The sequence below is a fragment of the Mus musculus genome, chromosome 10 (assembly GCF_000001635.26).
Source record: "Mus musculus strain C57BL/6J chromosome 10, GRCm38.p6 C57BL/6J".
Classification (NCBI taxonomy): domain Eukaryota; kingdom Metazoa; phylum Chordata; class Mammalia; order Rodentia; family Muridae; genus Mus; species Mus musculus.
The window spans coordinates 122,429,250-122,453,876 of NC_000076.6; the positions used below are offsets into that span (position 1 = coordinate 122,429,250).

Sequence of the window (24,627 nt, forward strand, 5' to 3'; positions counted from 1 at the left end):
TCATTCCCTCATTCCTCTCTGACAAGGTCTGTTCTGGATAGCTCTTTATCATGTAGGAAGCTATCTGTACATGTCAGACACATGTGTCACAAGTAATTCTATGGTCACAAGTAGTGTCAATATTCAGTCTCTCTGCTGTAGTTGATATGTTAAATATCCCTCAGCAGGACAGGCATAAATGCTTGCTCAGTCTGCTGCTGTTGGGGGTGGGGGGTGGGAATATGAGAAGACTTTAGACCATTGGAAACCGTCCCTTAAGCTTAGTTGGACCCTAGTCCTTTCCTCTTCCTCTCGTTTGCTTTTCTGTCATGAAGTGTGCATCTTCTCTTGTCTTGCATTCCCTGCCATGGCGTAACCCTATATGCAGGCCCAGAGGGAAAGGAGCCAAGTGTCCCTGGAATTTCCAAAACTGTGAGCTACAATAAACCTTTTCTCTTTGTAAGATAAAAGTTTTGGCATTTTTACATCATTTACAGTGATGGGGCAGTGATGGGGAGTAAGTTTGCTCTCTTGGCCATGCCGATTACTAGGGCAAAGGAACATGATAAAAACTACAATTAAAAAAAAAGGAATGTTGTCAGGTGCAGATATTTGCACCCAACCAATGGACAGAAGCAGCTGACCCTTGTTGAATTAGGGAAGGGTGAAAGGAGCTGTGGAGAGGGGCAACTCTGTAGGAGGACGAGCAGTCTCAATCTGGATCCCCCAAGTCTCTCAAACACTGGACCACCAAAGGCAGCACACACCAGCTGATGTGAGGCCCCAACACACACACAGTAGAGGACTGCAGGGTCTGTGTTCATCTAGAGATGATGCACCTAACCCTCAAGAGACTGGAGGCCCCAGGGTGTATAGATGTCAGGTGGGGTGGAGGTAGGACATCTACATGGGGACAGGGGGCTGGTGGGGAGGAGGTATGGGATGTGGAGCAGTCAGTGGGTGGATGGGGCAGGGGGAATAAAATATGGAGTGTAAAAATTAATTAATTAATTAATTAATTAATTAAAAAGAATGTTGTAATCTAAAGCAGGATATCTATTATAAGGAAAATGTCAAAAAAGAAAGAGTTAGCATATCATAAGCAAAACCTAAACATATAGTACAGCCACGGTGACAGGTATTACTATATTCTTGGAAAGTATATTTATTTAGCTTGTCTGAGATCTCCCCCCACCCTCATTTGTAAAATGGTAACTAGGTTATCCTCTTCAAGAATACAGAGATTTTAAAAAAAAGTCAATACGTGCAAAAACCATTATAACATTGCCTGTTAATTGTGTTCAATAAATAACATGAGCCAGTTTTTCTCCCTGGGGTAATTTGTAACAGCTCAAAAAACAGAAATGAAAGTAAATTTTCTCCCGAGCAGTCACACTGTCACATTCAGCTCTCTGGATTCTCTTTGTAGGTTATTTAGAAAATTGTTACCTCAAAAATGACCTAGGGGTCCTTAGAATAATAACACACAGAAGAATAGCCTCATTTTTCTGTTGGGCCCAGGAAACCATGCCGATTACCGACCGAGCTCTCAATGGAAAAATGCAGTCGGCGTGAACCACGCACGAACACAGCAGAGAAAGAAGAAAACACACACCACGAGGAACCCTAATAGGACAATACATTATAAGGTAAATTATGTGTAAATGACTAGGGAATCTATGGACAACCAGATGCAGATAGGGTATGAGTTGAAACTCTGTGTGGCTGTTTTCTAAGTTGACTGAAACAAATGTGTAAAAAAAAAAAAAAAAAATGGTAAGCTGTGTTTTCTGAAGGTGACGATGGCCCTGGCTCACCATGCCCTCTCCAGCACTCCTTCCAGAGGCAGAATCATATTTTCTCCCCACCCCCACCCCACCAGTCTCAATAGCACTGTGATAAAGGTTCAAATCGGAAAGGGAAAAATTGGAGTTTCTCTAATAAGTCCCCTTTTAATCCAGTCACAGTGCTACGGAGAAACCCAGTAGCCACATGGAAGCAGAGACCATGCATATGCATCTACTCCGCAGCTCTGTGAATGTCAGCAGCTCCCACGGACTGGAGATCCCGTGAGATCCCGTGAGATCTCACCCATAGGTGAGATCCCGTGATTTCAGTCTAGCCTTAGAGCCTTCCTGCCTGAGATCCCAAACTTCCATGGATCAAGGATAAGCCATGTGTACTTACATCCTCTGCCATTTCTGATCCAAATAATCTATGAGCAGTGCCAAATGTTTGCCATCAAGTCTGCATGATTCGCTCTGCAGCTGTCATAAAGGGAACTGTGTTCATAGCAGCCTTATTTATAATAACCAGAAGCTGGAAAGAACCCAGATGCCCCTCAACAGAGGGATGGATACAGAAAATGTGGTACATTAACACAATGGAGTACTACTCAGCTATTAAAAAGAATGAATTTATGAAATTCCTAGGCAAATGGATGGACCTGGAGGGTATCATCCTGAGTGAGGTAACCCAATCACAAAAGAACTCACTTGATATGTACTCACTGATAAGTAGATATTAGCCTAGAAACTTAGAATAACCAAGATACAAGTTGCAAAACATATGAAACTCATGAATAATGAAGACCAAAGTGTGGTCACTTTGCCCCTTCTTAGAATTGGGAACAACACCCATGGAAGGAGTTACAGAGACAAAGTTTGGAGCTGAGATGAAAGGATGGACCATCTAGAGACTGCCGCACCCAGGGATCCATCCCATAATCAGCCTCCAAACGCAGAGACCAGTGCATACACCAGCAAGATTTTGCTGAAAGGACCCTGATATAGCTGTCTCTTGTGAGGCTATGCCAGTGCCTGGCAAACACAGAAGTGGATGCTCACAGTCAGCTATTGGATGGAACACAGGGCCCCCAATGGAGGAGCTAGAGAAAGTACCCAAGGAGCTAAAGGGGTCTGCAACCCTATTGATGGAACAACAATATGAATTAACCAGTACCCCCAGAGCTCATGTCTCTAGCTGCATATGTAGCAGAAGATGGCCTAGTCGGCCATCATTGGGAAGAGAGGCCCCTTGGTCTTGCAAACTTTATATGCCTCAGTACAGGGGAACACCAGGGCCAAGAAGTGGGAGTGGGTGGGTAGGGGAGTGAGTGGGGAGGGTAGGGGGGACTTTTGGGATAGCATTTGAAATGTAAAATAAGAAAATACCTAATAAAAAAAGAATAAGATTAATATTAACCTTGCCTGAAATAGGTCACTTTGCATACCCCCACATGTCACATGATTGTTGTGAAGACAAAATGTGGGATGTGTATGAGAAGCACTTTATGAATGAAAAAAATCACATTAAGTAAGGCCCAGGCATCACAACATTTATCTTAATTAGGCTTATAGTATTATTTGCACAGCCTAGTAATTGTCACTGTCATTGTTTGATGATTTTTATAATAGAGAAATAATCAAATGGAAAGAAGAAAATGTTGTGAGGGGAAGAGAGGGAGAGGGAAAGAGGAACAGAGAGACAGAGAGAGAGAGAGAGAGAGAGAGAGAGAGAGAGAGACAGAGACAGAGACAGAGACAGAGACAGAGACAGAGACAGAGAGAAAGGGCGAGGCAGGTCTGTGCATTCTCCTGTAATTGCAATTTGTTTGAACAAGCAGTGCTTAGGAAATCCCCAGATGTTTCCAATGATAGGTGACATTTCTAACATGCTCTAATTCACTGAAACTTAATTTTTTTTCCTGTAACTTTAACAAATTAAGACGTTCATCACATCTACTATTTTAAAAAAAGAACAGTGTATTTGGCTTCCCGTCAGTTTGATTGATGATTAAGTCTCACAGAGGAACATTAGGCTCGGCATCAGAAAATTATGTGTAATTTATCTAAAGCTGTTGATTACACTGGAGGAGATAACTCCAAGATTCAGGGTGCTGAAGAGAGTCATCTCAGATGTGGGAGCAACAGTCAAAAGTATTTGGTATTTGGATACTAGACGAATAACACGATTTTTTTCAAAAGAAACAATCATCTCTGAATCACACAAAATTACCTTCCCAAGGGGAAAAACATAAAATTGTAAATAAAAGTGTGGAACCTATTTTCTCCAACCTTTGCATTATTTCCAAGTATGAAAGAAAGAAAGAAAGAAAGAAAGAAAGAAAGAAAGAAAGAAAGAAAGAAAGGAAGGAAAGAAGGAAGGAAGAAAAGAGAAGAGAAAAGAAAAGAAAAGAAGGAAGAGAAAAAACAGAGAAAGGGACATTTGAATTATATTACAATTTTATTTGCCATAGTACCACTTATTTTAGATCTTCAATAACTAACTGGGTTTCAATTTAATATGCAAAAACTTTAAATATGCAGAATGCTGATCTTATATAGTGTGTTCTGACTCTGTTCTGTAGCCTCATGGTACATCCACTTGGTGTGCTGGGAGAGTCAGGATGAGGACCTGAGAAGAACAGCAGCTTGAACCTGACTTCATTTAACAGCCCACTGCCCTCTTGCCAAGAACCCATCACAGACCTTCCCAGAAGAGAGGGATGAGCCTCACCTATGAATAAGTCCTCAGAAACTCAAATTTGATTCTAATGGATTGTTTTCTCAGAAAGACTGAGCATGTCCCCCCACATCTCTGTCATTTCCCACAGTAGTAACCTCTGCAGATGCCACATAGAAAACAAAACAAAACAAAAAAACATGAGGTTGGTGGGCAGATAGGCAGGGTATAAACAAACAGCCTTGTAACCCAGAAGCTGTGTGATATACAGTAAACTTCACAACACTGAAAAGATGTCCTATCTGTTAAAATGGGGTAATAACAACTACCCGAATGTTTAGGAATAGAACTTCAATAAATGATACATTTTATAGTACAGCAGACCATCCTGTAAAGGTTTCATCCTTCACTGTGGTGATAAATATCCCAAACCACATTGAAAAGCATTGCATCTACATTTATCTACACTGTAACTGTACTGTAAATCATGGGGGAGGGGAGAATCATAAAAACACCACCTGTCACCGTGTCATTAAAGCAAGTTGGAAGTGATACTTACAGAAACACAGCAAGAGCACCCCCAGTCACACAGTTCAATCTCTTAGCAAGCGTTTTCTTTCTAGCCCAGTGGTTCTCAGTTTGGAATTTTTGGCACTGCCTAGAGATAGTTTTGTTGTTAAAACTGAGAAAAGAGCCGGGCGTGGTGGCACACGCCTTTAATCCCAGCACTCAGGAGGCAGAGGCAGGTGGATTTCTGAGTTTGAGGCCAGCCTGGTCTACAAAGTGAGTTCCAGGACAGCCAGAGCTATACAGAGAAACCCTGCCTCGAAAAAACAAAACGAAACAAAAAATTAAAACAAAAAAACAAAACAAAAACAAACAAACAAAAACCCAAAACTGAGAAAGTGGCAGAGTCATGGTGGTACAAACCTTTAATCTCAGTAGGAGGCAGAGGCAGGCCCATTTCTGTACAGTTCAGTTCTACAGCCTGGTCTATTAAGTGGATTCCAGGGTAGACAGGGCCACACAGAGCAACCCAGTTTCCAAAAAACCAAACCAAACCAAACCAAACAAAACAAAACCAAGCCAACCAAACAAATAAAAAATTGAGAAAGTGCCTGATATCTTTCCTGTGAGGGACTGGCCCAGTGCTGATCATTCTGTGCTACAAAGCACAGAAATATTTCACCCTTCCCCACATAATGCCATGCTTAAGGAAACCCAATTTAGGCAATTTTCAATTATTCATCCAAAAAGTATTTGTTGAGTAGCTATCATCTACGAGGTAATTTTGTCTAGATAAACCAAAAAGAAAAATATCCATTAAGCTCAGGATTCACAGAGTAGTAGAAAAGAAAAATAACTAAATGTAGGGAAATGCTTTGAAAAGTAAGAATTGGAAAGTCCCACTGTTTCTAGAAATAAATCATCAATCAGTGTTCACAGTCATCAATAACCAAAGAAGTGATTATTGTAACTTTTATAACCAGCCAACGATGCTATGGCTAGAGGAGGAATTGTAGCTGGAGCTGGTTTTAACCTGTTCCAGTTGACCAATGGCAACTCATGCCACTGAACATGTCTTTAAAATCCAGCCTGAACATCAGTGGTCAGGCTGATTTATGCTGGGGAGTTTCTTTCTAAGACTGACATCAAACCAGGAGTGCTTCTGTAGTCAGGTCAAAAATGTTACTGCACCTAAGACTCAAAGTCAGGAAAGAATGTGTGGCAACTGTTTTTGTGTGTTACAACTTTGCCTTCTGACCCTTCCAAAGTTTCTGAGCACCTTTTACTTTAAAACAAACCCCTGCATGAGATTGTTAACAATGTTTCTTTCTCAGTCATCTTGTAACTCAAGACCAGCATCTCTAAACCTATGAGTTGCAACCCTTTAAGCTGCCAAAGGACTCTTCCACAGGGGCCACATTTCATTTCCTCTATATCAGATATTTATATTATAATCCATAATAATAGCAAAATTGCAGTTATGAAATAACAATGAAAATAATTTTATAATCGGGGATTATCACAACATGAGGAACTGTATTTAAAGGGACAGCATCAGGAAGGTTGAGAGCCACTGCTCAAGACCAAGAAAGGGTCCCCTCCATAGCACACCATCCTTTCGTACCAATCTGGTGCATGCTAATGCCCTCCAGAATGCATCATAGCTGAGATCAGCTGGAAGTCGCAGTTCATGAAAGATGAGCCACTCCCATCCTGCCTTAAACATGGATAGAGGGAGGGTAGGCTGGTATTTAGGGTTAGAGCTGAGATGGTTAAATGTTTTACCTCTAGTTAAGGTGAAAGCATGGACTCTGTGCTCTGGAAGGAAGAAGAAAGATTCAGAGTTGACACTATCTTGATGAGATATTTTCAGAGAGAATGGATTGAGATGAGCCAAAGAATGGAGGGCCACTTGGTGCTAGCACCAGCCATGGGTTAGATACAGGAGGAAGGAAGATGTGGAGTTGAGGTAAGATAGATAATGTTTTCAAGTCTCTTGAGTTTGAGAGTCTTCAGGACAAAATAGAGAGCTAATGTGAGAAGGTAATATTGAAATCCAACTTAAAGCTGAAACGGTAGGTCAGGAGTTAAGAGGAATTATGCACTTACAGAGGTCCAACACCAGTGTCAGAGCACTCAAACACTCTGCAAGTCCAGTGTCAGAGCACTCAAACACTCTGCAAGTCCAGTGTCAGAGCACTCAAACACTCTGCAAGTCCAGTCCAGACGATCCCTTTTCTGGCCTCCAGGGGAACAGCACTCACGTGCACCCGCTTCCACACTGACACATGGGTATACACATAATGAAAAGTTAACTGAAAAAAAAAGTAACACTTTGATGACATAAGAGTCTAAAGTAGTTATGGTACAGTATAAGAACAAACAATAAGCATCATACTTAGCTAGCTTTTATTTATTGTGCATATTTAACTTGTATAAACAGTGGTCTACTTCATTTCACAGTTGGAGTTTCTTATAGGAGATTATCTCATGGGCATATTTCTAAACCCCAATCTCTCTCTCTTTCTCTCTCTCTCTCTCTCTCTCTCTCTCTCTCTCTCTCTCTCTCTCTCATATATTTATATTGTATGTGTATGTATTGTCTGAGCTCATCTGTGCAATATTCATCTATACAATGGTCTATTAATACTTCTTGTATTGCATAGTTTTGTGGCACTTAAAAAAGTTATACAGCAATCTGAAGCCTGAGTTATTAATATGAATACACATACACACAAATACACACATGTGTGCTTTTGAACACACATATATATGTGTCTGTTAATCTTGAATTCCCACTGATTTGAGGGGTATGGTGGTTTCAATAGGTATGGCCCTCACAAACTCGTGTGTTTGAATGCTTGGCTCATAGGGAGTGACACTATTAGGAGGTGTTTCCTTGCTGGAGTAGGTGTGGCCTTGTTGGAAGAAGTGTGTTGCTGTGGGGATGAACTTTGAGGTCTCCTATGCTCAAGCAACACCCAGAGTGATACACAGTCTCTTTCTGCTGCCTGTGCATCAAGATGTAGCACTCTCAGCTCCTTCTCCAGCATCATATCTGCCTGTTTGCCACCATGTTTCTAGTCATGACAATAATGGACTAAACTTCTGAACCTGTAAGCTAGCCCTAGTTAAATGGTTTCCTTTATAAGAGTTGCCTTAGTCATGGTGTCTCTTCACATCAGTAGAAACCCTAACTAAGACAAGGTAAAATCCAAAGATGCTTCTATTTAGATATCTAACCTTAGAAGGTGCCACTGGAGTCTGTGACTCCTGAGAAACTTTGAGAATGTCAACATATATCTCTTACCTGTGTTTCTTGTGCAACAAGATTGTTTCTCCTGAGCCTTATTGCACATTTAGAAAGTGCAACTCTATAGATAATTATGTGTCTGTGATACTCATAAAGTCATCTTAAGGACTCAACAAAAGGTTGCATGGACTTCTTTTGCTTGATCACAAACACAGGTACATTATTAAGTATTAGTCCAAAGTCACATTTCTACTGTGCTTTAATCCAGGTGAATACTATAAGTAGCATATGCCTAGACTCAGGCTAGGTCTGAGCTGTGTGAGCTCATCTGTGCAACACTCATCTATACAATGGACTACTAATACTTGTATCTCGTGGTTTTGTGGTGCTTAAAAGAGTTATACAAAAATCTGAAGCCTGCGTGATTGACACAATTTAGCTACATATTGTTACTGTTACTGCTTACTTTTAACTTTTCAATGCTGCATTTTACTCCAAGTGGTCCCAATATAACTGCTGGAGACTGGTAAATGATATGATGATGGTGGGCAAAGTTAGCAACAGCAGCCATTTATTGAGGACCTGCGATATTCTAGTAATACTTCCAGGTGCCTTTTTGAACAAGACATTTGAAGTCTAAGAGAAACACTGTGTGCTAACTGTCTGCACTTCCTTGCTGACCTCATTCTGGACTCTGTCTTTATAGCTTCAACAAACTGGTTTTCCATCCATCACCAGTGATCTGATTGACACTAAATCGAATGGGGATTTACATCCTAATTTGCCTTAATCTTCAATGGAGCCAACCCATATTTTTTTTTTCAGTTACACAGAGAAAAACTACACACTTGAAAAATATTTGCACAGAGTCTGTATAAGAATGGAACTATGGTAGTGATGCAGACCTTGAATCCCAGCACTTGAGAGGCAAAGGCAAATGCAAATGGATCCACAGAGTGAGTTGTAGGACAAGCAGGGCTACACAGAGAAAAAAACACATAAACAAGCAAAAAGAATACACCTTCTACCAATCAAAATTGGTTGGAGGAGAGACATGGGAATAGTTGAGTTGCTACCCCTCACTGCTGAGATACTTGATACGGATAGATGCCTTCTATTGTGTACCCCACTGGTGAGCCCACTGGACTCCAGCTGGTAGTCCCAATCCCGTGATCACACAGATGGCTCTGGTTAACAGTGGATCCTAAACAAAACCAAATGATTTTTTTTCCTGATATTTGTATTTACATGGTACATATTAAAGCAGTGCCCACATAGCTGTAAATACTAGAAACAATAAAACATTAAGAATGAAAATATATCACTTACATATATTAACATGAATATATATACATATACATATATATATGTATATATATTCATGTTAATATATACATATATATATATATATATATACACACACACACATGGTTATATAATATAACAAAGTCTTGTTATAAAATTCAACACAAGTCATAGTAAGGATTTGGATTTCTTTTAAAAACACAGAAATGTTATGGGAATACATTTTTGCTTCAATTCCAGTTGTGGGATGTGGGGTTGCTTTAGATTGTTCACAGCAGGTGACTGATTTGCCTCATGCTCTGCCAGGTGTGGGGAGGGGGTCTGTGGTTTTTCCAGTTGCAGATAGTGTGAGATGGTTAGCATTCTGGGGACTCTTGAAAGGGTATATAAATGTGAGAGCTCTGGCGTGAGTGCTGTTCTTCCTGTTACTCTTCTGTGGCTGTTCCTCCTCCTGCAGCTGCTGCTGCTGGTTGCTGGTTGCTGGTTGCTGGTTGCTGGTTGCTGGTTGCTGGTTGCTGGTTGCCAGGGATGTTTGTTGTGGTTTGTCAAGGGGTCATGCACAAAGAGAAGAGAAGAAGAAATTTGATGTCCTGGCTGAGAAGATCAAACTTGCCCCAAAGAACTCTGATCAGCAGGAAGTCGTCTACTGGCATTGACCCCCTCTCCCCCCCCCCCCCCAGCCTTCTCTCTCTCTCCTCTCTAGTGTTGGAGGTTGGAAGGATAGAATAGGGCTGGATAAGGGCTGTAGAAAAAGGAACCCACAAAGTAGCCAAAACAAGGGTTTTATTACCCAGGTGGATAAGTTATGTATCTGGCACTGTAATTTGTTAATGAGAGAAAATAGCTTGGGATGGGGGTCAGAGGAGCTTCTGAACAGCCAACGTTTGGCTTGATGTTTTGTTTTGTTTTGTTTTTTGTTTTGGATGACTGTGGAAATCAAATCTGAATAGTTTATCTTAAATGTTGACTTCCATATGACACAGCTGACTGGGAAGATACTGCATGTTTTACAAACTTCTATAGTCTTTGCGTTACCTCTTCCATTGTGTCCCCTGAACCCTGGGCGTAGTAGAAGTTGTGTTATAGATGCCCCTCTTTGGGGATAAGCACTGCGCAGTTACTCACTCTGTAAATTTTGACTAGTTGTTGTTCTCCATCTGCTGCAAAAGGAAGTTTTTCTAATGAGGGATGAGAACTGCTCTAATGTATGGATATGAGGATAAGGTTTTAGAAAGCAGCAGGGTACCAGATCAACTATATACTATATAGTAAAATGGAAATATAAGGCTCTCCTTGTGGTGTTGATCTCTCCAGTCATGAGTTGTATAGTTGACTATATTATAGCCAACTCGACAGTGTTGAGCCCAGACTGACAGCTTTTGGTTACCCTTTCTGCACTCCATCTCTGCAACATATTATTGGCAATATATTGCACCAGTTGGCCCATCTTGCTAAGCCAGCTGTTACTGTAGCCTGCAGGGTTTATAACTGTCTAGAACTGCTGAGAGCTTTTCTCCCCATACCCTGACATTGAAAGTTGGCCACCACAGAGCAGACTTCCAGGTCAGTACATGTTAGATTTTTTCCCAAGTCTTGTGACTAACTGTATGTCTTCCACAATAAGGTTGGGCTTACCCTCAAGTTTGGCAGGAAACCAGGGGCAATGGCAATGTCTCTTAGACCCCTCTGACCAAGAGTTTGAATGGAGTTATCCTACCCTTTGAACTGGGATTTTTGGTTGATCATCTATGTTTTCGGGGGGGGGGGGTGTTTCCCATATTCAGTGGGATAATTCCAATTAAACTATTATTATATATGTATGGTATAAAAGTTTAAGTATAGAATTCGTGAAGAGTAGGTTTCCCTGTTGAAGTTTTAAACATCCTTAGTATTATTTATCTCTCTCCAGTCCTCTCTTCCTGCTTTGCCCTCTTGTCTCCCTCTCCTGTTCCATCTCCCCCACAATGCATTGTTCCCATTTCCCCCTTCATACCACCTGAGTTACTCTATCCCCCTCTCTAGAGCTCTTTTCTCTCCCTCCTTGAAATACTGACTTCTGCACACGATAGGGATGTTGTGACCAAAACTCTCAGCATCTGTGGCTGCCCAAGAGCACACCAGCCAACCTTCCAGGGTGTTTGGGGCAGGGTTCACAAGGCTACACTCCTAGCTGTAGAATTCAACATGAATTTGAGAGGGGGCCATGCGGAGGATGCAGGAGGAGTTGGGAGGGGGAGGAGGAGCAGATCCTATCAAACGTCATTGTGCTCCTTGTGAAATTCTCAAAAAAAAAAAATTAAATTTGGAAAGTAGAAAGAGAATGACTTGCTTCGTTTCATTTTAATTCCAGCTGATGACAGTACTTAGCGCAATGAAAGTTTGGCTAATATGTATGCTAATGAGAGTGTCTTATGTACTGTGTTTATCTTTGTTTATGAGTATGTGAAAAAAGGTATATCGTCTGCATTTATAGGTTCAATATAGTGCATTAGTTAGCTGTAGCTTAGTAAACTTATTCATAGTAATTTATATCCTAATTTAGTTTTTAGATACTTAATCTGTCATAAAGTCAGAGCATTTATATTCTCTTATTCAGGAGGAGGTGTTTACATCTCTCGGTGCAGGTCCTCTGTGGCCTTTCTATTTTTTTCTCCATGTTTAGCCACCATTGGCTTTTACTTCCCTTTTCAGCCTCTTGCTGATTGGAAGTTATAAATCATCTTTCCCTTTTATTTATTTTTCAATTTTAATAACTACACATAATTAGTTATGAAACTACTCATACTATAACCTCTGTACAACTACATATTATACCACAGGTGAAATGCTATATATTCCAAAATCAGAAATAATTTCTGCTCAGGGTTTACAAAACCAAAAGCAAGATGCTGCTCTCCAGGCTGGGCTTTTATACGGGGAGTTAAAGGGAAGACGGACTGGCTGATTAAGTACAAGGTCATGAATGTTTCCTGGAAGATATAAATGTCTTTTCAAGCTGCAGTTATGTGCTGCTTCTTCCTTTGTTAATAGTAATGTCAGCGCAGGGATGGATCCCAACCCTGCTGATTGCAGGGCGGCACCTTTCCTGCCATTTCTGCCTCTGGTTTCCAATATACATTTTAAAAAGCCAGATTAAGTGTCACTGAAAACATCAAGGTATATCTCCAAATATTTTAAGCTTATTGCATTTTATACCCATATCTTAAATATTCAAGTAATTAAATATTAGAGATTCTCATATACACATTGAAGCTGCTGCACACATGGATTTGGCCTCCTCTCAAGCAATATATCTACTTTGTTCATGGATAAATTGCTCATAAATACACAATCATTGCTATAAAAATCCTAATAGAAAATAAAATGAATCATATTCCATACTCTTGGTACAAAGAAGAGGCTTCAGGAAATTTGGAAGTACCTGACAGGAGTGTGGGGAGGAAAACAGAGAAAGAAAGAGTTGAACACGAGCAAAAATAGAATATATTTCTTGTAAAAATAAACTCTGTCCATCCTATAGAAAGAAAAAAAAAGAGAAGTAGAAATAGTCACTCATTTTACATAAAGTATTCAAGCCATGAAGAAAAGATCATGAGTCATATCACAATTCCTCATGCTAGATCACACACTTCTTCTCTTGTCATAAAGGGTCCAAAGACGGGCAGACTAGGAATGGCCCATCCTCTTAAAACCATGAGTCTTGAAGATCATCCAATTCCGGACAGAGTATCCAAGACACCATGTTAATATGTAACAATCCAAGTGGTTATCAGTATGCTAAGAGCCAAAGACTTTTAAGCACAACCATTTCAGTGTTTTTCTATTCATAAAAAGCTTGAAATCTCAAATAGATTTTAAATACACGTTGGTTTTCTAAATGTGACATCTACTGCATGGACCACAACCAAAAGTAGTTGTCTAACACAGCCTGAATTTGATGGGTGACAGGAAATACCAGAAGTTGTGTGTGGGGAGGAGGTGTTGGATCGGTAAGGAATGTGTAGGGTGCTGGGGGAGAGGGTGGATACATTCAAATACATTGTATGAAACTCTCAGTTAAAATGTTATTTTTATAAAATACTGGCTGGAGGGTTATTTTCTTTGAGTGATTTTTCTACAGGTTCTCTAATGGCAGGATTGGGAGTAGCTGTAATCCATTATTATATAAGCAATGAAATTCTAATTTTTCATTAAGTTTCAGAGTGCTTGACATTTCACCAAGCATGGGAGCTTTTCTTTTGTGTCATGGCTCTACATTTGCACCCATGAGCCCTGTTATCACAGAAGAAAATAAGTAAGTCTTTAATAATAATACTAAGTCCTGAAGCCTGTTTTTATAATCCAGTGAGTATGCTACAAGTTAATGTTTGTTAATTAATGTAAGTTAATTAATGAATGTTTTCTTTTTTTAAAAAGTTATATCCTGATTACACTTTCCCTTCCCTCGACTCCTCCCAGGTCCTCCCCCTCTCCCCACCCCCCAAATCTGGACCCATCCTTTTCTGTATTTCATTAGAAATGATCAGGCTTCTAAGAGATAACAGCCAAAATATCAAAATAAGATAGCTACTGCTGGGTTGGTGTTCCAATGTCTCCACTGGGAAGCCTTGCCAGCTAATAGAAGATGACTGGTTCAGGCTCCATAGGGAAAACAAGTTTTAAGGTAAAATACAATAACCAATCCAGAATTCTCAAGACAGAATGACTAGAACCAACCCACCCTTTCCAAACATAAATGCTGGTCTTCTCCAGAGACCTGCTATAAAATGTAGGGACTCCAGAGCAGTTCCTTGTCAATTCTTCCCTGATTTATCCAATCACCATGTATCTTGGTAATTGAATATTCAAACAGCACTCAAAAACCAGTTTCTGGCCAGGCAGTGATACATGCCTTTAATCCCAGCCCTCGGGAGGCAGAGGCAGGCGGATTTCTGAGTTCGAGGCCAGCCTGGTCTACAAAGTGAGTTCCAGGACAACTAGGGCTAACACGGAGAAACCCAGTCTCAAAAACAAACAAACAAAAACCCAGTTCCTTTAGTAGCATTTGTTGGTTCATTCCATAGAGATGTGCTGGATGCTAATGCTTATGGGAGCACTGAGACGTAAAAGCGAGAGCCCTAACCACCAAATGGTTCTGTCGTTGTCTCTTGATCAGTCGCTTGGAACATTGTAACTTTGGTTACGTTGCTATACTCTGTAATGTTTCACTCATCTTTAATGTCGGACAATAATGGCTTCCTCCATCCACAGTTTATAATATTATCTCAGAAATCAAACATAGAGAATTTAGACATTTTAATTCAGGAATACGAGATTCATTTGTGCCTCTACTACTGACTGTCAAAGAAGAAACCAGAGACAGGTAAAAATCCCACACAGTCTTCTCATCTTAAAGGAGAAAAATGCCATGTGTATATGGTGTGTTAAATAATCAATCAGAGACCCCCTCATGTCTATAAGACCCAAGAACAGGCTCACAGAGCTTACAGGTGGCATTGTAACATAAAGGTTATTCTGAGAAACTCTGTTGGAACCAACGTCCTGTGTAAGTTCTGTTTCTATCACTCACCAGCTGTGTCACCAAAGGTTATTCATACTTTCATTACTTTCACATCCTCCTAATTAAGATAAAATAGTCATGATACATCCCTCACGGGGCCATATGATAATACCTGTAACAAAGTACTTAAAATATTTGCTGTTATAATATTATAAATAAATATTTTTTTCTTTTTTTCTTTCTTTGTTTCTTTTCATGACAGGGTTTCTCTGTATAGTTCTGGTTGTCCTGGAACTCACTCTGTAGATCAGGCTGGCCTTGAACACAGAAATCTGCCTGCCTCTGTCTTCCTAGTGCTGGGATTAAAGGCATGCACCACCACTGCTCATAAATAAATATTTATTCTTTACAAGCAGCCTAAGACCTTGTGATAAATATTACTAAGAAATTATTGTAAGGTATGAATATAAGAACATTCAATAAACCTCTCTGGGTTTGCTAAGGCCCATGATCTGAATACTAAATTGCTGGCTTACACCACAATTAATTTAAAATAGAAAGAGCAAAAACTCACTGTGCACTGTTGATTTAAAATCGATATTGGGTAAAACAAATTTCTTTTTTGGAGAGTTTTGATTCCTTTCTATGAGTGATGTGGTGGTTTGAATGAGACTGGCTTCCACATAGGCTCATATACTTGAATAGTTGGTCTCCACCTGGTGGAACTGTTTGGGGAGGGTTAGGAGATGTGGCCTTGTCTGAGGAGGTGTGTCACCAGTGGGGTGGGCTTTGGGAGTTCAAGACTTATTAAATCCCCAGGGCTCCCTCTTGCAGGTCAAGACAGGCACTCTGAGCTGCCCCTCCAGCAATTCTTAACACCATGCCTTTGTTCGTCCATCAGGAACTCTAACCCTCTAAAACTGTAAGCCAAGCAAACATTTTCTTGTATAAGTTGACTTGGTCATGGTGTCTTATCATAGCAAAAGAAAAGTAGGTTTCCAGGGACAGTGGGATGCATAAGGAGCCCTTTTCCATGCATTTGACCACTAAATTCTAATCACTGAAAACATCAAATCTTCTACAGAGTAAAATAATTTGGAGGTGTGTTGCTTTAATTTGGAAGAGAAGGTTCAATGAGGAGATAGCAGGTAATATATATTGACAAGGGTTACATATTTGAAAAAGAGAGATGAATATTTTGAATGCCCATGAAATCCCCAAAACTTGAACAATTACCTATTTCATTGTACTGGCTGGTTTTGTGTCAACTTGACACAAGCAGGAGTTATCACAGAGAAAAAAGCCTCCCTTGAGGAAATGCCTCCGTGAGATCCAGCTGTAAGGTATTTTCTCAATTAGTGATTGGAGTGGGGGGGGGGGGGGCGGGTTGCTAGCCCATTGTGGGTGGTGCCATTCCTGGGCTGGTAGTCTTGAGTTCTATAAGAAGGCAAGCTGAGCGAGCCAGGGGAAGCAAGCCAGTAAGCAGCATCCCTCCATAGCCTCTGCATCAGCTCCTGCTTCCTGACCTGCTTGAGTTCCAGTCCTGACTTCCTTTGGTGACGAACAGCAATGTGGAAGTATAAGTTGAATAAACCCTTTCCTCCCCAACTTGCTTCTTGGTCATGGTGGTTTTTGCAGGCATAGACTAAGACAGTCATCTTCAAGGAAAATATATGAATATTTTCCAACAATATTTTAGAGATTGAAGCTTTTGCAGCTCAAAGATTAAAACAAAGTTCCAGGTAGTCAGGGAAGAACACCCTTGCTTCCATGGATTAAACATCTGGAGCTGCTGGGTAGAAAAAAAGAGCAGTGGGTGAGAAGCAGCAGTGATCTGGGTGAGCACGTTCTAATCTCCACTCTTCTCTTTTGTCATCTCGCTCCCATGCCCCAAAACAGCTGAAACCCTTGGAGAGTAAGAGAGCAAAACTCTTCATACTAAAACGACAAATTCAACGAACTAGAAGAGAACGCACAAGATGCCTCAGAAAAGACTGCTGTGTTCTTTTCCTCTCCAAAGTCTACAATTCCTTTACCCATCTTGGAGGACTTCGGTAGTGGGGTCCAGCAAGTGATGTGTATTTTAGTGGTTTTATTTTCTTTTGAATATGGAACCAGAATACAAATTGACATTGTTTTTAAAATATGTGAGTTTAAAAAAAAAACTGATTCTAGAATTTGCAACACTTTTTAAACTAATTGCTAGGCCCTATGGCCCACCGGAGAGTGTCATGTAGATGCAAACATATTTGTGTGTCTATGCACACACACACACACACACACACACACACACACACTCCACACATACCCACATATACACAAGTACACACACAAATACACATACACACACAAAGGTTTGTATGTGTGAATATGTGTTAATATGGGTAGCTGGTAATGTTATTAGTGAATAATATAGTATCTTCCAATTGTATCTGTTGATTCAACCTAATAAGTTTCTTTTATGAATTGGACACTTGAACATAATTTTCTCATTGTATCAAGTGCTTAGCACTTGTGATTTCCTGAGAAGCCACTAACCATCTCTTTGGGATAAGGCTACCTATTCCTTCTCTCAGGAAAACCTAAAGTCCAAATGTGTCAGCCCAAGAGCTGTCAAGCTCCTGGCTCTGTCTGACCAGTGGACTGTTTTTGCAGACACTAGGGTCAGCCATTATTTCTCACACAAAACATTAATAAAGAAATTTCTGTATTCAAAAAATAAATTATAAAGTTACCACTCTAAGGCAGTGACTATAATCTAACTGCTTGAAGGTTTTGTTTTCTTTTTCTCAGACACGTGTTTTGGAAACCTTTCTCTTTTGTACTTTGCCAGCCATCTTGGAAGGATGCGCCGTCGAGTTTCATGTTCACAGAACCTCTCTACTGGGCCGTGGCATTGCTTGATCCTCCATTGACTCTGTAACTGAGAGCAACACATACTTCCATTCCCAATTTTAAGATGCATAGACAGACGCTTATGTAACCATGATGAGACTGATCCAAGTATTCCAAGTCCCTGGCCCTGAGTTTCTAGCAAACCAAACTTTACGGAAGAAAATCTTTTGATGTTTATGATTGTATTTCACAAGAGAAAATATTTCTTTTCAGGAGCAATTAGGTTTGTATTATTGCCACAACACACCAACGCTCTGACCAAGAAACTGAAGTTCCTGCCCCGGCATCTGTGTTTGTGTGTGTTCCTTCTTCAGAAACAGCGCCCCCTGCTGTCCTCAGTATCATTCTCTCCCCAGAGTTAAGACAGTTGCTGGAGTCTGTAGAAGTGTTTGTCTCTACAGCTGGATGCAGAAGGCCAGAGCAAATAATTAATTACCGGGGCGGGGGGGGGGGGAGGGCGAGGGGCGAGGGAAGTAGTTCTTCTTTTCCTTCGGAGTGCCTCGTTCCCTCTCCCTAGCTACAGAGAGAGAGAGAGAGAGAGACAGAGAGAGAGACAGACAGAGAGAGAGAGAGAGAGACAGAGAGAGACAGAGAGAGAGAGAGAGAGAGAAGAGACGCACAGAGGGAGAAGGAAACAAGACAGAGATACAGAGACACAGAGTGATACAAGAGACACAGACAGACAGACAGACCGGCAGGCAGGCAGGCAGGCAGAGATGGAGATAGACTGGTAGACCAGACACTGGTCCTCAGCTCTCTCTGTCTGCCCTAAGAAATGTCAGCAGAATTTAGTCATTTAATTGGACAAGGTTTCCACCAGCCAGTGCAGCCCAGTTCTTGCCCCCTGCTGCTTTGGGAATTGGACTTTCTAGAGTCACCAAGGTAGATTACGCACACCCAGCAAGAGGAGTGAAGGGTACAAGTGAGTGGGCCTTTCCTGTTCGCGAATGAAGGCAGTGTGACAGAGTCACCAGAAAAGGAGGTCACACGATTTTTACCCTCAAAGTGCAAGGGTAAACCGGGCAGGGAATAAAATCAGCCCTAGTGGCTAGGCTAGGGATACGCGCCGGGCAGGGAAACACAGGGCCTGGGGGCTTGGAAGGGTGGACCCCAAATCCAGGCGCACTGAGTTCGCAGCAGCAGCAGACGCGGATCTCTACGTACGCTTTTACTACACCTGTTGACGCGCTGCATGACTTTAAATTGGCTTATAAAGGAGGCTGGAGAAATTCCGAGGAGCCCAGAGAAGTTTGGGGCAGATCCGGAAAGCGCCCGGCTCTGCAGAGGAATCTAGGATTCTCAGCTCCACCCCTGCAGCACCAAAGAGAAAAGGACAAATCACCAACGACTTGGAGGGGTTGGGTGTAGGGGACAGTCTCCAGCCACTAAGATGAGAAGGAGCGCATCCTGAGGCAGCCTAAGACTGCTTTGGGAGCAGGGAGAGTCCGCTCCCTTGCCTCGGACAAGCCGGAGCAGGGACACGCAAGAACATCCCATCCAAAACCACTCTGAGCGCGCGTGGGATTGCGCAGCGAAGAGAGCGAGGTAAGGAAGGACGGTGCGCAGAACTTAGGACGCGGGTCTTCGGGTCCTCCGTGGAGAAGAGGAAGCAGCCCACGAGGAACAGGGTTCCCCGGCTCTGTGCCGACAGCATGAGTTTCCCGCGAGGCTCCCACGATCTGCCCGCGGGCAACTCCAGCCCGTGGTGGCCTCTGACCACCGAGGGCGCCAACAGCAGCCGGGAAGCAGCTGGGCTCGGGGAAGGCGGCAGCCCGCCGGGGGACGTACGCAACGAGGAGCTGGCGAAGCTGGAGGTTACCGTGCTGGCGGTGATTTTCGTGGTGGCCGTGCTGGGTAATAGCAGTGTGCTGCTGGCGCTGCATCGCACGCCACGCAAGACATCCCGCATGCATCTCTTCATCCGACACCTCAGCCTGGCAGACCTGGCGGTCGCCTTCTTCCAAGTGTTACCACAGCTGTGCTGGGACATCACCTACCGCTTCCGCGGGCCGGACTGGCTGTGCCGGGTGGTGAAGCACTTGCAGGTGTTTGCCATGTTCGCATCTTCCTACATGCTGGTGGTGATGACGGCTGACCGCTACATCGCCGTGTGCCACCCGCTCAAGACCCTGCAGCAGCCCGCGCGCCGCTCGCGCCTCATGATCGCCGCCTCTTGGGGGCTGAGTTTCGTTCTGAGCATACCACAGTACTTTATCTTCTCTGTGATCGAATTTGAGGTGAACAATGGCACCAAAGCCCAAGATTGCTGGGCTACCTTCATCCCGCCCTGGGGTACCCGTGCCTACGTGACCTGGATGACCAGCGGGGTCTTCGTGGTACCCGTGATCATCTTGGGTACCTGCTATGGCTTCATCTGTTACCACATCTGGCGCAATGTCCGAGGGAAGACAGCATCGCGACAGAGCAAAGGCGGCAAGGGCTCTGGGGAAGCCGCGGGTCCCTTCCACAAGGGGCTTCTGGTCACGCCTTGTGTCAGCAGCGTGAAGAGCATTTCCCGTGCCAAGATCCGCACAGTGAAGATGACCTTTGTGATTGTAAGCGCCTACATCCTCTGCTGGACACCTTTCTTCATCGTCCAGATGTGGTCAGTCTGGGATACCAATTTCGTTTGGACCGGTATGTACTGAGACTACTATGGAAGAGGTGTGTGTGTGTGTGTGTGTGTGTGTGTGTGCCTGTGTGTTTGTGGTGTGTGTTGGGGGGGGAGTGTTTGTGGTGTGTGTGTGTATGTATGTTATTTTTCATACAACCTATTCAATAGTTAAGCTTCTATGTAAGAAGTCTTAAATGAACAAAATTGCAAATTCCTGGGACCTCCACCCCAGGTACACTGGAGCCCAGGATTCAGCATCTGCAGCATGTGTGACCACCCTAAGGCCACCAGCTGTGCCTAGAGTCACTAGTTACAAAACACTTGTGACATTTTGCCAAATTACTTAGGGTTCTTGGATATCCTGCCTTCCCATAGAGGCTCTGGGGAATATTCTTCATGTCTTGGCTACTTTTTGTTGGATTAAGGAAACTATCACAATCAACAGAAAACTTCTCATGAGATTCTTCCAAGACCAAGGTTAGAGATAGACACACTGTTCTGAAACAAACAGAACGGATTTAAGAAGTTAGAAATTCCAAATTTGCATTTAGTTTGTGCAACCCATCTTCATTATAACGTTTTCATTTTTCCAACTGTAATAACTTTCTTTTCCTGGCATCCAAATCAGAAGTCTTGATCAGCTAAATTCACTGGACTTCCCGCGGGAAGTTAACAACAAAACTATTCACGCCACACAAATCCCTCTGTAGTTAATTGTGAAAGTTCCCCATCCCAACTGGCTGGTTTTATTTCAGTTCATTCACAAAACAGAAAAATCCATTTCCCAGGAGTTTATTGTTTATTTATTTTGATCTTGTAATATATCTTCTTTTAATTAGGAAAAAAAAAAAAAGACTTTCCAAACCAAGTATGTTACAGAAGATTTCCTGATGAAAACTCTAATCAGGATATAAATATCTAGGAGAAGCTATACCTTTCTGTAATTTTAAGATTGGGGTTTGGAATATATGCAATGCATTTAAATATATTATTTTGAATGTTCATAGATTTCGTTTAAGCAAATACTTTTAGAGGCTGCATTGCTCATAGTAGTAAATAAATGCAAAGTCCTTTAGTCAATGCCAATCACATTTTAAAATTCTGTCCATTGCTTTATTGTGATTTAGACACAGTTAGTAGAATTTTCCCTTGCACTACACATGTTGAAGATGCCTGTTATTTTTAATATTGTGCGTGGCTTATGGTCACCTAGCACAGAGCAACGAATGGCTTGCACCAGTGACTCTCAACCTTCTCAGTCCTGCCACACTCAACACAGTTCCTCGTGCTGTGATGACCCCCAACCATGAAATTGGCTTTGTCACTACTTCGTAACTGTAACTTTGCTACGGCTTCCAATCAGAATGTGAGTATCTGATATGCAGCCGGTCTCAGGTGACTTCGGTGACAAGGCTGTTCATGGTGAGCCACAGGTTGAGAACCACTGGTCTACAGTCTCTTTTGCATGACAAAAGTGGGGTGTTAGGAGTCATATACCAATCAGAAGACAGTTGATGTTTGATGGTTGTTCTTATTTTTTAATAACAGTTCAAATAGTTTCACCATGAAAACTTTGATAGCCATGTAGCTTACTAGGGGTCATTCACTGAATAGTTCAAAATCCTGTTGGACTCCCTAACTCAGCTACTTTGGATTTTTCTTTTTTTGTCCGTTTTAATTTTTGTTTTGTTCCTGTTGTTTGAAATGGGGCCATATACAACCCAGATGTTTTTCTTATTATAATTTAATTGCTTGAACTACAATCAAGGACAGTCTTTTAAAATCAAACCAAATGTCTAATGATTCACAAAAATTCAATTGAAGCTGGGATTCTATTTTAAATACTCTCTTCCATACGGTTTTCATTGATATCTGTTGAACAGCCCATATGGCATTGCCCAAGTTACTAGGATGAATACAATTCAGTTTATGTGATTATAAACACTTCAAATGTCCTTCTGTTAATACCATGTCTTTGTGAATACCTTCACAAAGGCTCCTGCCACTGTATAGTATACAGTTTTAAAATAAGTTATTCAGTATCTTCATCTTCTTAGACTTTATATCCATTGTATTGAAGAGTTCTAACAGTGACTGGTTTAAACTATTTGAACTAATCTTAAGACATTTTCTTTTACAACCAGTCTCCAAAAAGTACTCATTTCCCTGAAACACCATTTCCCTAACAAATAAGATGTCCATTTTTATCACTAATATGGAGCTTTTTGACTTGTTAGTCGGTAGGGCATAGTGTTCGGGGTCTCCCTCTGGCTGTTGATATGATCTCTCTCCTCGTTTCCCACACAGATTCCGAAAACCCTTCCACCACGATCACGGCGTTACTGGCTTCCTTGAACAGCTGCTGCAACCCGTGGATCTACATGTTTTTTAGTGGTCATCTCCTACAAGATTGTGTCCAGAGCTTCCCATGCTGCCAAAGCATAGCGCAGAAATTCGCCAAGGATGACTCGGATAGCATGAGCCGGAGACAGACATCTTATTCTAACAACCGAAGCCCAACAAACAGCACTGGGACGTGGAAGGATTCACCTAAATCTTCAAAGTCCATCAGATTTATCCCTGTCTCCACTTGAGCCGCATATCCACGCAGCCAGACTCTTGGACGGGGCTTGTGTGTCCAGCTAGAGAGCTTAAGAGTAAATATGTTTATGTGACATAGACATAAATCAACTCAGTGTATACATTGTTTCTACAACTTGGTGTATACATTGTTTCTACAATTCAGTGTATACATTGTTTCTAGCTGTGTTTTTCCCATTGCTGTGACCAAAACCTGAATTCTTTTGCATAGCATATTAATGAAAATGTACCACATGGGAAATGTATAGGCCTGGTTCGTAAGCATACTGACTTTATATTTTGTGGTTGATTTTTTTTTATTGTATTTTTATGTCTAATGTGAGGCTTGGATTGGTTTAAGTCATGTGATAAGCACTGTTGTTTCTACACAAAGTGAACTGGTCCGTGATTGAAAACCCAGTGTTGCTGTCAATCTGTGTGTCATAAAATGTCAGCAAGAGGTAGAGAGGAGTTGGGTTGAGGGTGGGAAGGAGGTAGCTTGGTACCTGGCTGCCCTTCCTTCAGAGTCCTGACACTCTATTAGCACTGAAAATCATGCTCACCAACAGACAGAAGGTTTGAGAATGTTTTAGGACAATAATTTGTATGGGGGGGGGGTGCCACACTTTATAGAGGCATAAGAGAAAAGATTTCTACAGACATTCTTTGGGATATTTTAAACATCCATGGACCAGCACCATAAGGTAGTCTGTGCTACACCAGATGTTAACACTTAGTACCTAGTCGGTGAATCCAGATTCAGAGATTCTAAGTCTCCTAGATAACTCCAGACATAAGATACTCAAAACATGTTGATTTAAATCAGTTTATTTATTTCTTCACATTTCCCATCCACACAGCAGGGCCAGAACACAGAGGGTGAAGACATGTGGAGAAACGGGAGACAGACAGAAAGAGAGGGGGGTCTGAGCCTTGTGTCTGTTCCTTCATGAATGTATGATTTTCAGAAAGATACTTAAAAATATTTAAAGCCTTGGTTTCTTGGCTGTACAATGGGCTTGGTAACACTCACCTCACAGGGTTGTTGTGAAGATTAAATAATGTTAAATGTGTGAAGAGTTATTTTTAAAAAAAATGTAAAGTGCTACCCATGGTCCAGCAAGTTGATTTTTACTGTTCTCTTGGGATCTTCAGAACTACAGTTTTGTTTTGTTTTGCTTTCAGTTTATTTTTTTGTGAACTAACATTTGTTGCTTCATGTCTGGGACCCGAAAACCTAGCATTTAAATATAGATCTGCTGATTCACTATAGAGCCTTGCCAGCCACTACTGAGCTTGCCTTGCTTATGCCACCGCAGTCTGCCAGTGCATAGCTAGAACTCGCTTTCAGTGCAGATCATCACATTCTTTCCTTGCTAATTGAAGATAAATGACAACACCTCTTGGCTGTGGTCTTTACATTTTTTATCAGTGAGCCCCTGCTGTCTGGCTAGCTCTTCAAGATCAAGTAATGGTTGGATGATGAATCAGAACTTTTAGCAATTCTTGAGTAAGAAATAGCTGCTTTTA

General features: G+C 41.7%; 1 protein-coding gene and 1 long non-coding RNA gene across 2 annotated transcripts in view; both read left to right on the forward strand.

Annotated features, from left to right (window-relative positions):
- Positions 1 to 4,819, forward strand: part of Gm36041 — a 47,174-nt gene extending 42,355 nt beyond the window's left edge. The window contains exons 5-7 of the long non-coding RNA XR_872140.3: positions 1,501 to 1,628; positions 1,941 to 2,076; positions 4,349 to 4,819. This is a non-coding gene — a long non-coding RNA (predicted gene, 36041). The remainder of the gene's footprint in view (positions 1 to 1,500; positions 1,629 to 1,940; positions 2,077 to 4,348) is intronic.
- Positions 4,820 to 19,249: 14,430 nt separating this feature from the next.
- Positions 19,250 to 24,204, forward strand: Avpr1a (arginine vasopressin receptor 1A). The gene is made up of 2 exons (NM_016847.2): positions 19,250 to 20,540; positions 22,825 to 24,204. The coding sequence occupies exons 1-2, from the start codon at positions 19,556 to 19,558 to the stop codon at positions 23,109 to 23,111; spliced, it is 1,272 nt and encodes a 423-aa protein (NP_058543.2). The 5' UTR covers positions 19,250 to 19,555; the 3' UTR covers positions 23,112 to 24,204.
- The last annotated feature ends 423 nt before the right edge of the window (positions 24,205 to 24,627 follow it).

Bases quoted from the DNA above. Each gene is read 5' to 3' on its own strand.
- Avpr1a (NM_016847.2), top strand. From the start codon at position 19,556: ATGAGTTTCCCGCGAGGCTCCCACGATCTGCCCGCGGGCAACTCCAGC. The intron at 20,541-22,824 runs GTATGTACTGAG...TTTCCCACACAG, and splicing joins TACCAATTTCGTTTGGACCG to ATTCCGAAAACCCTTCCACC.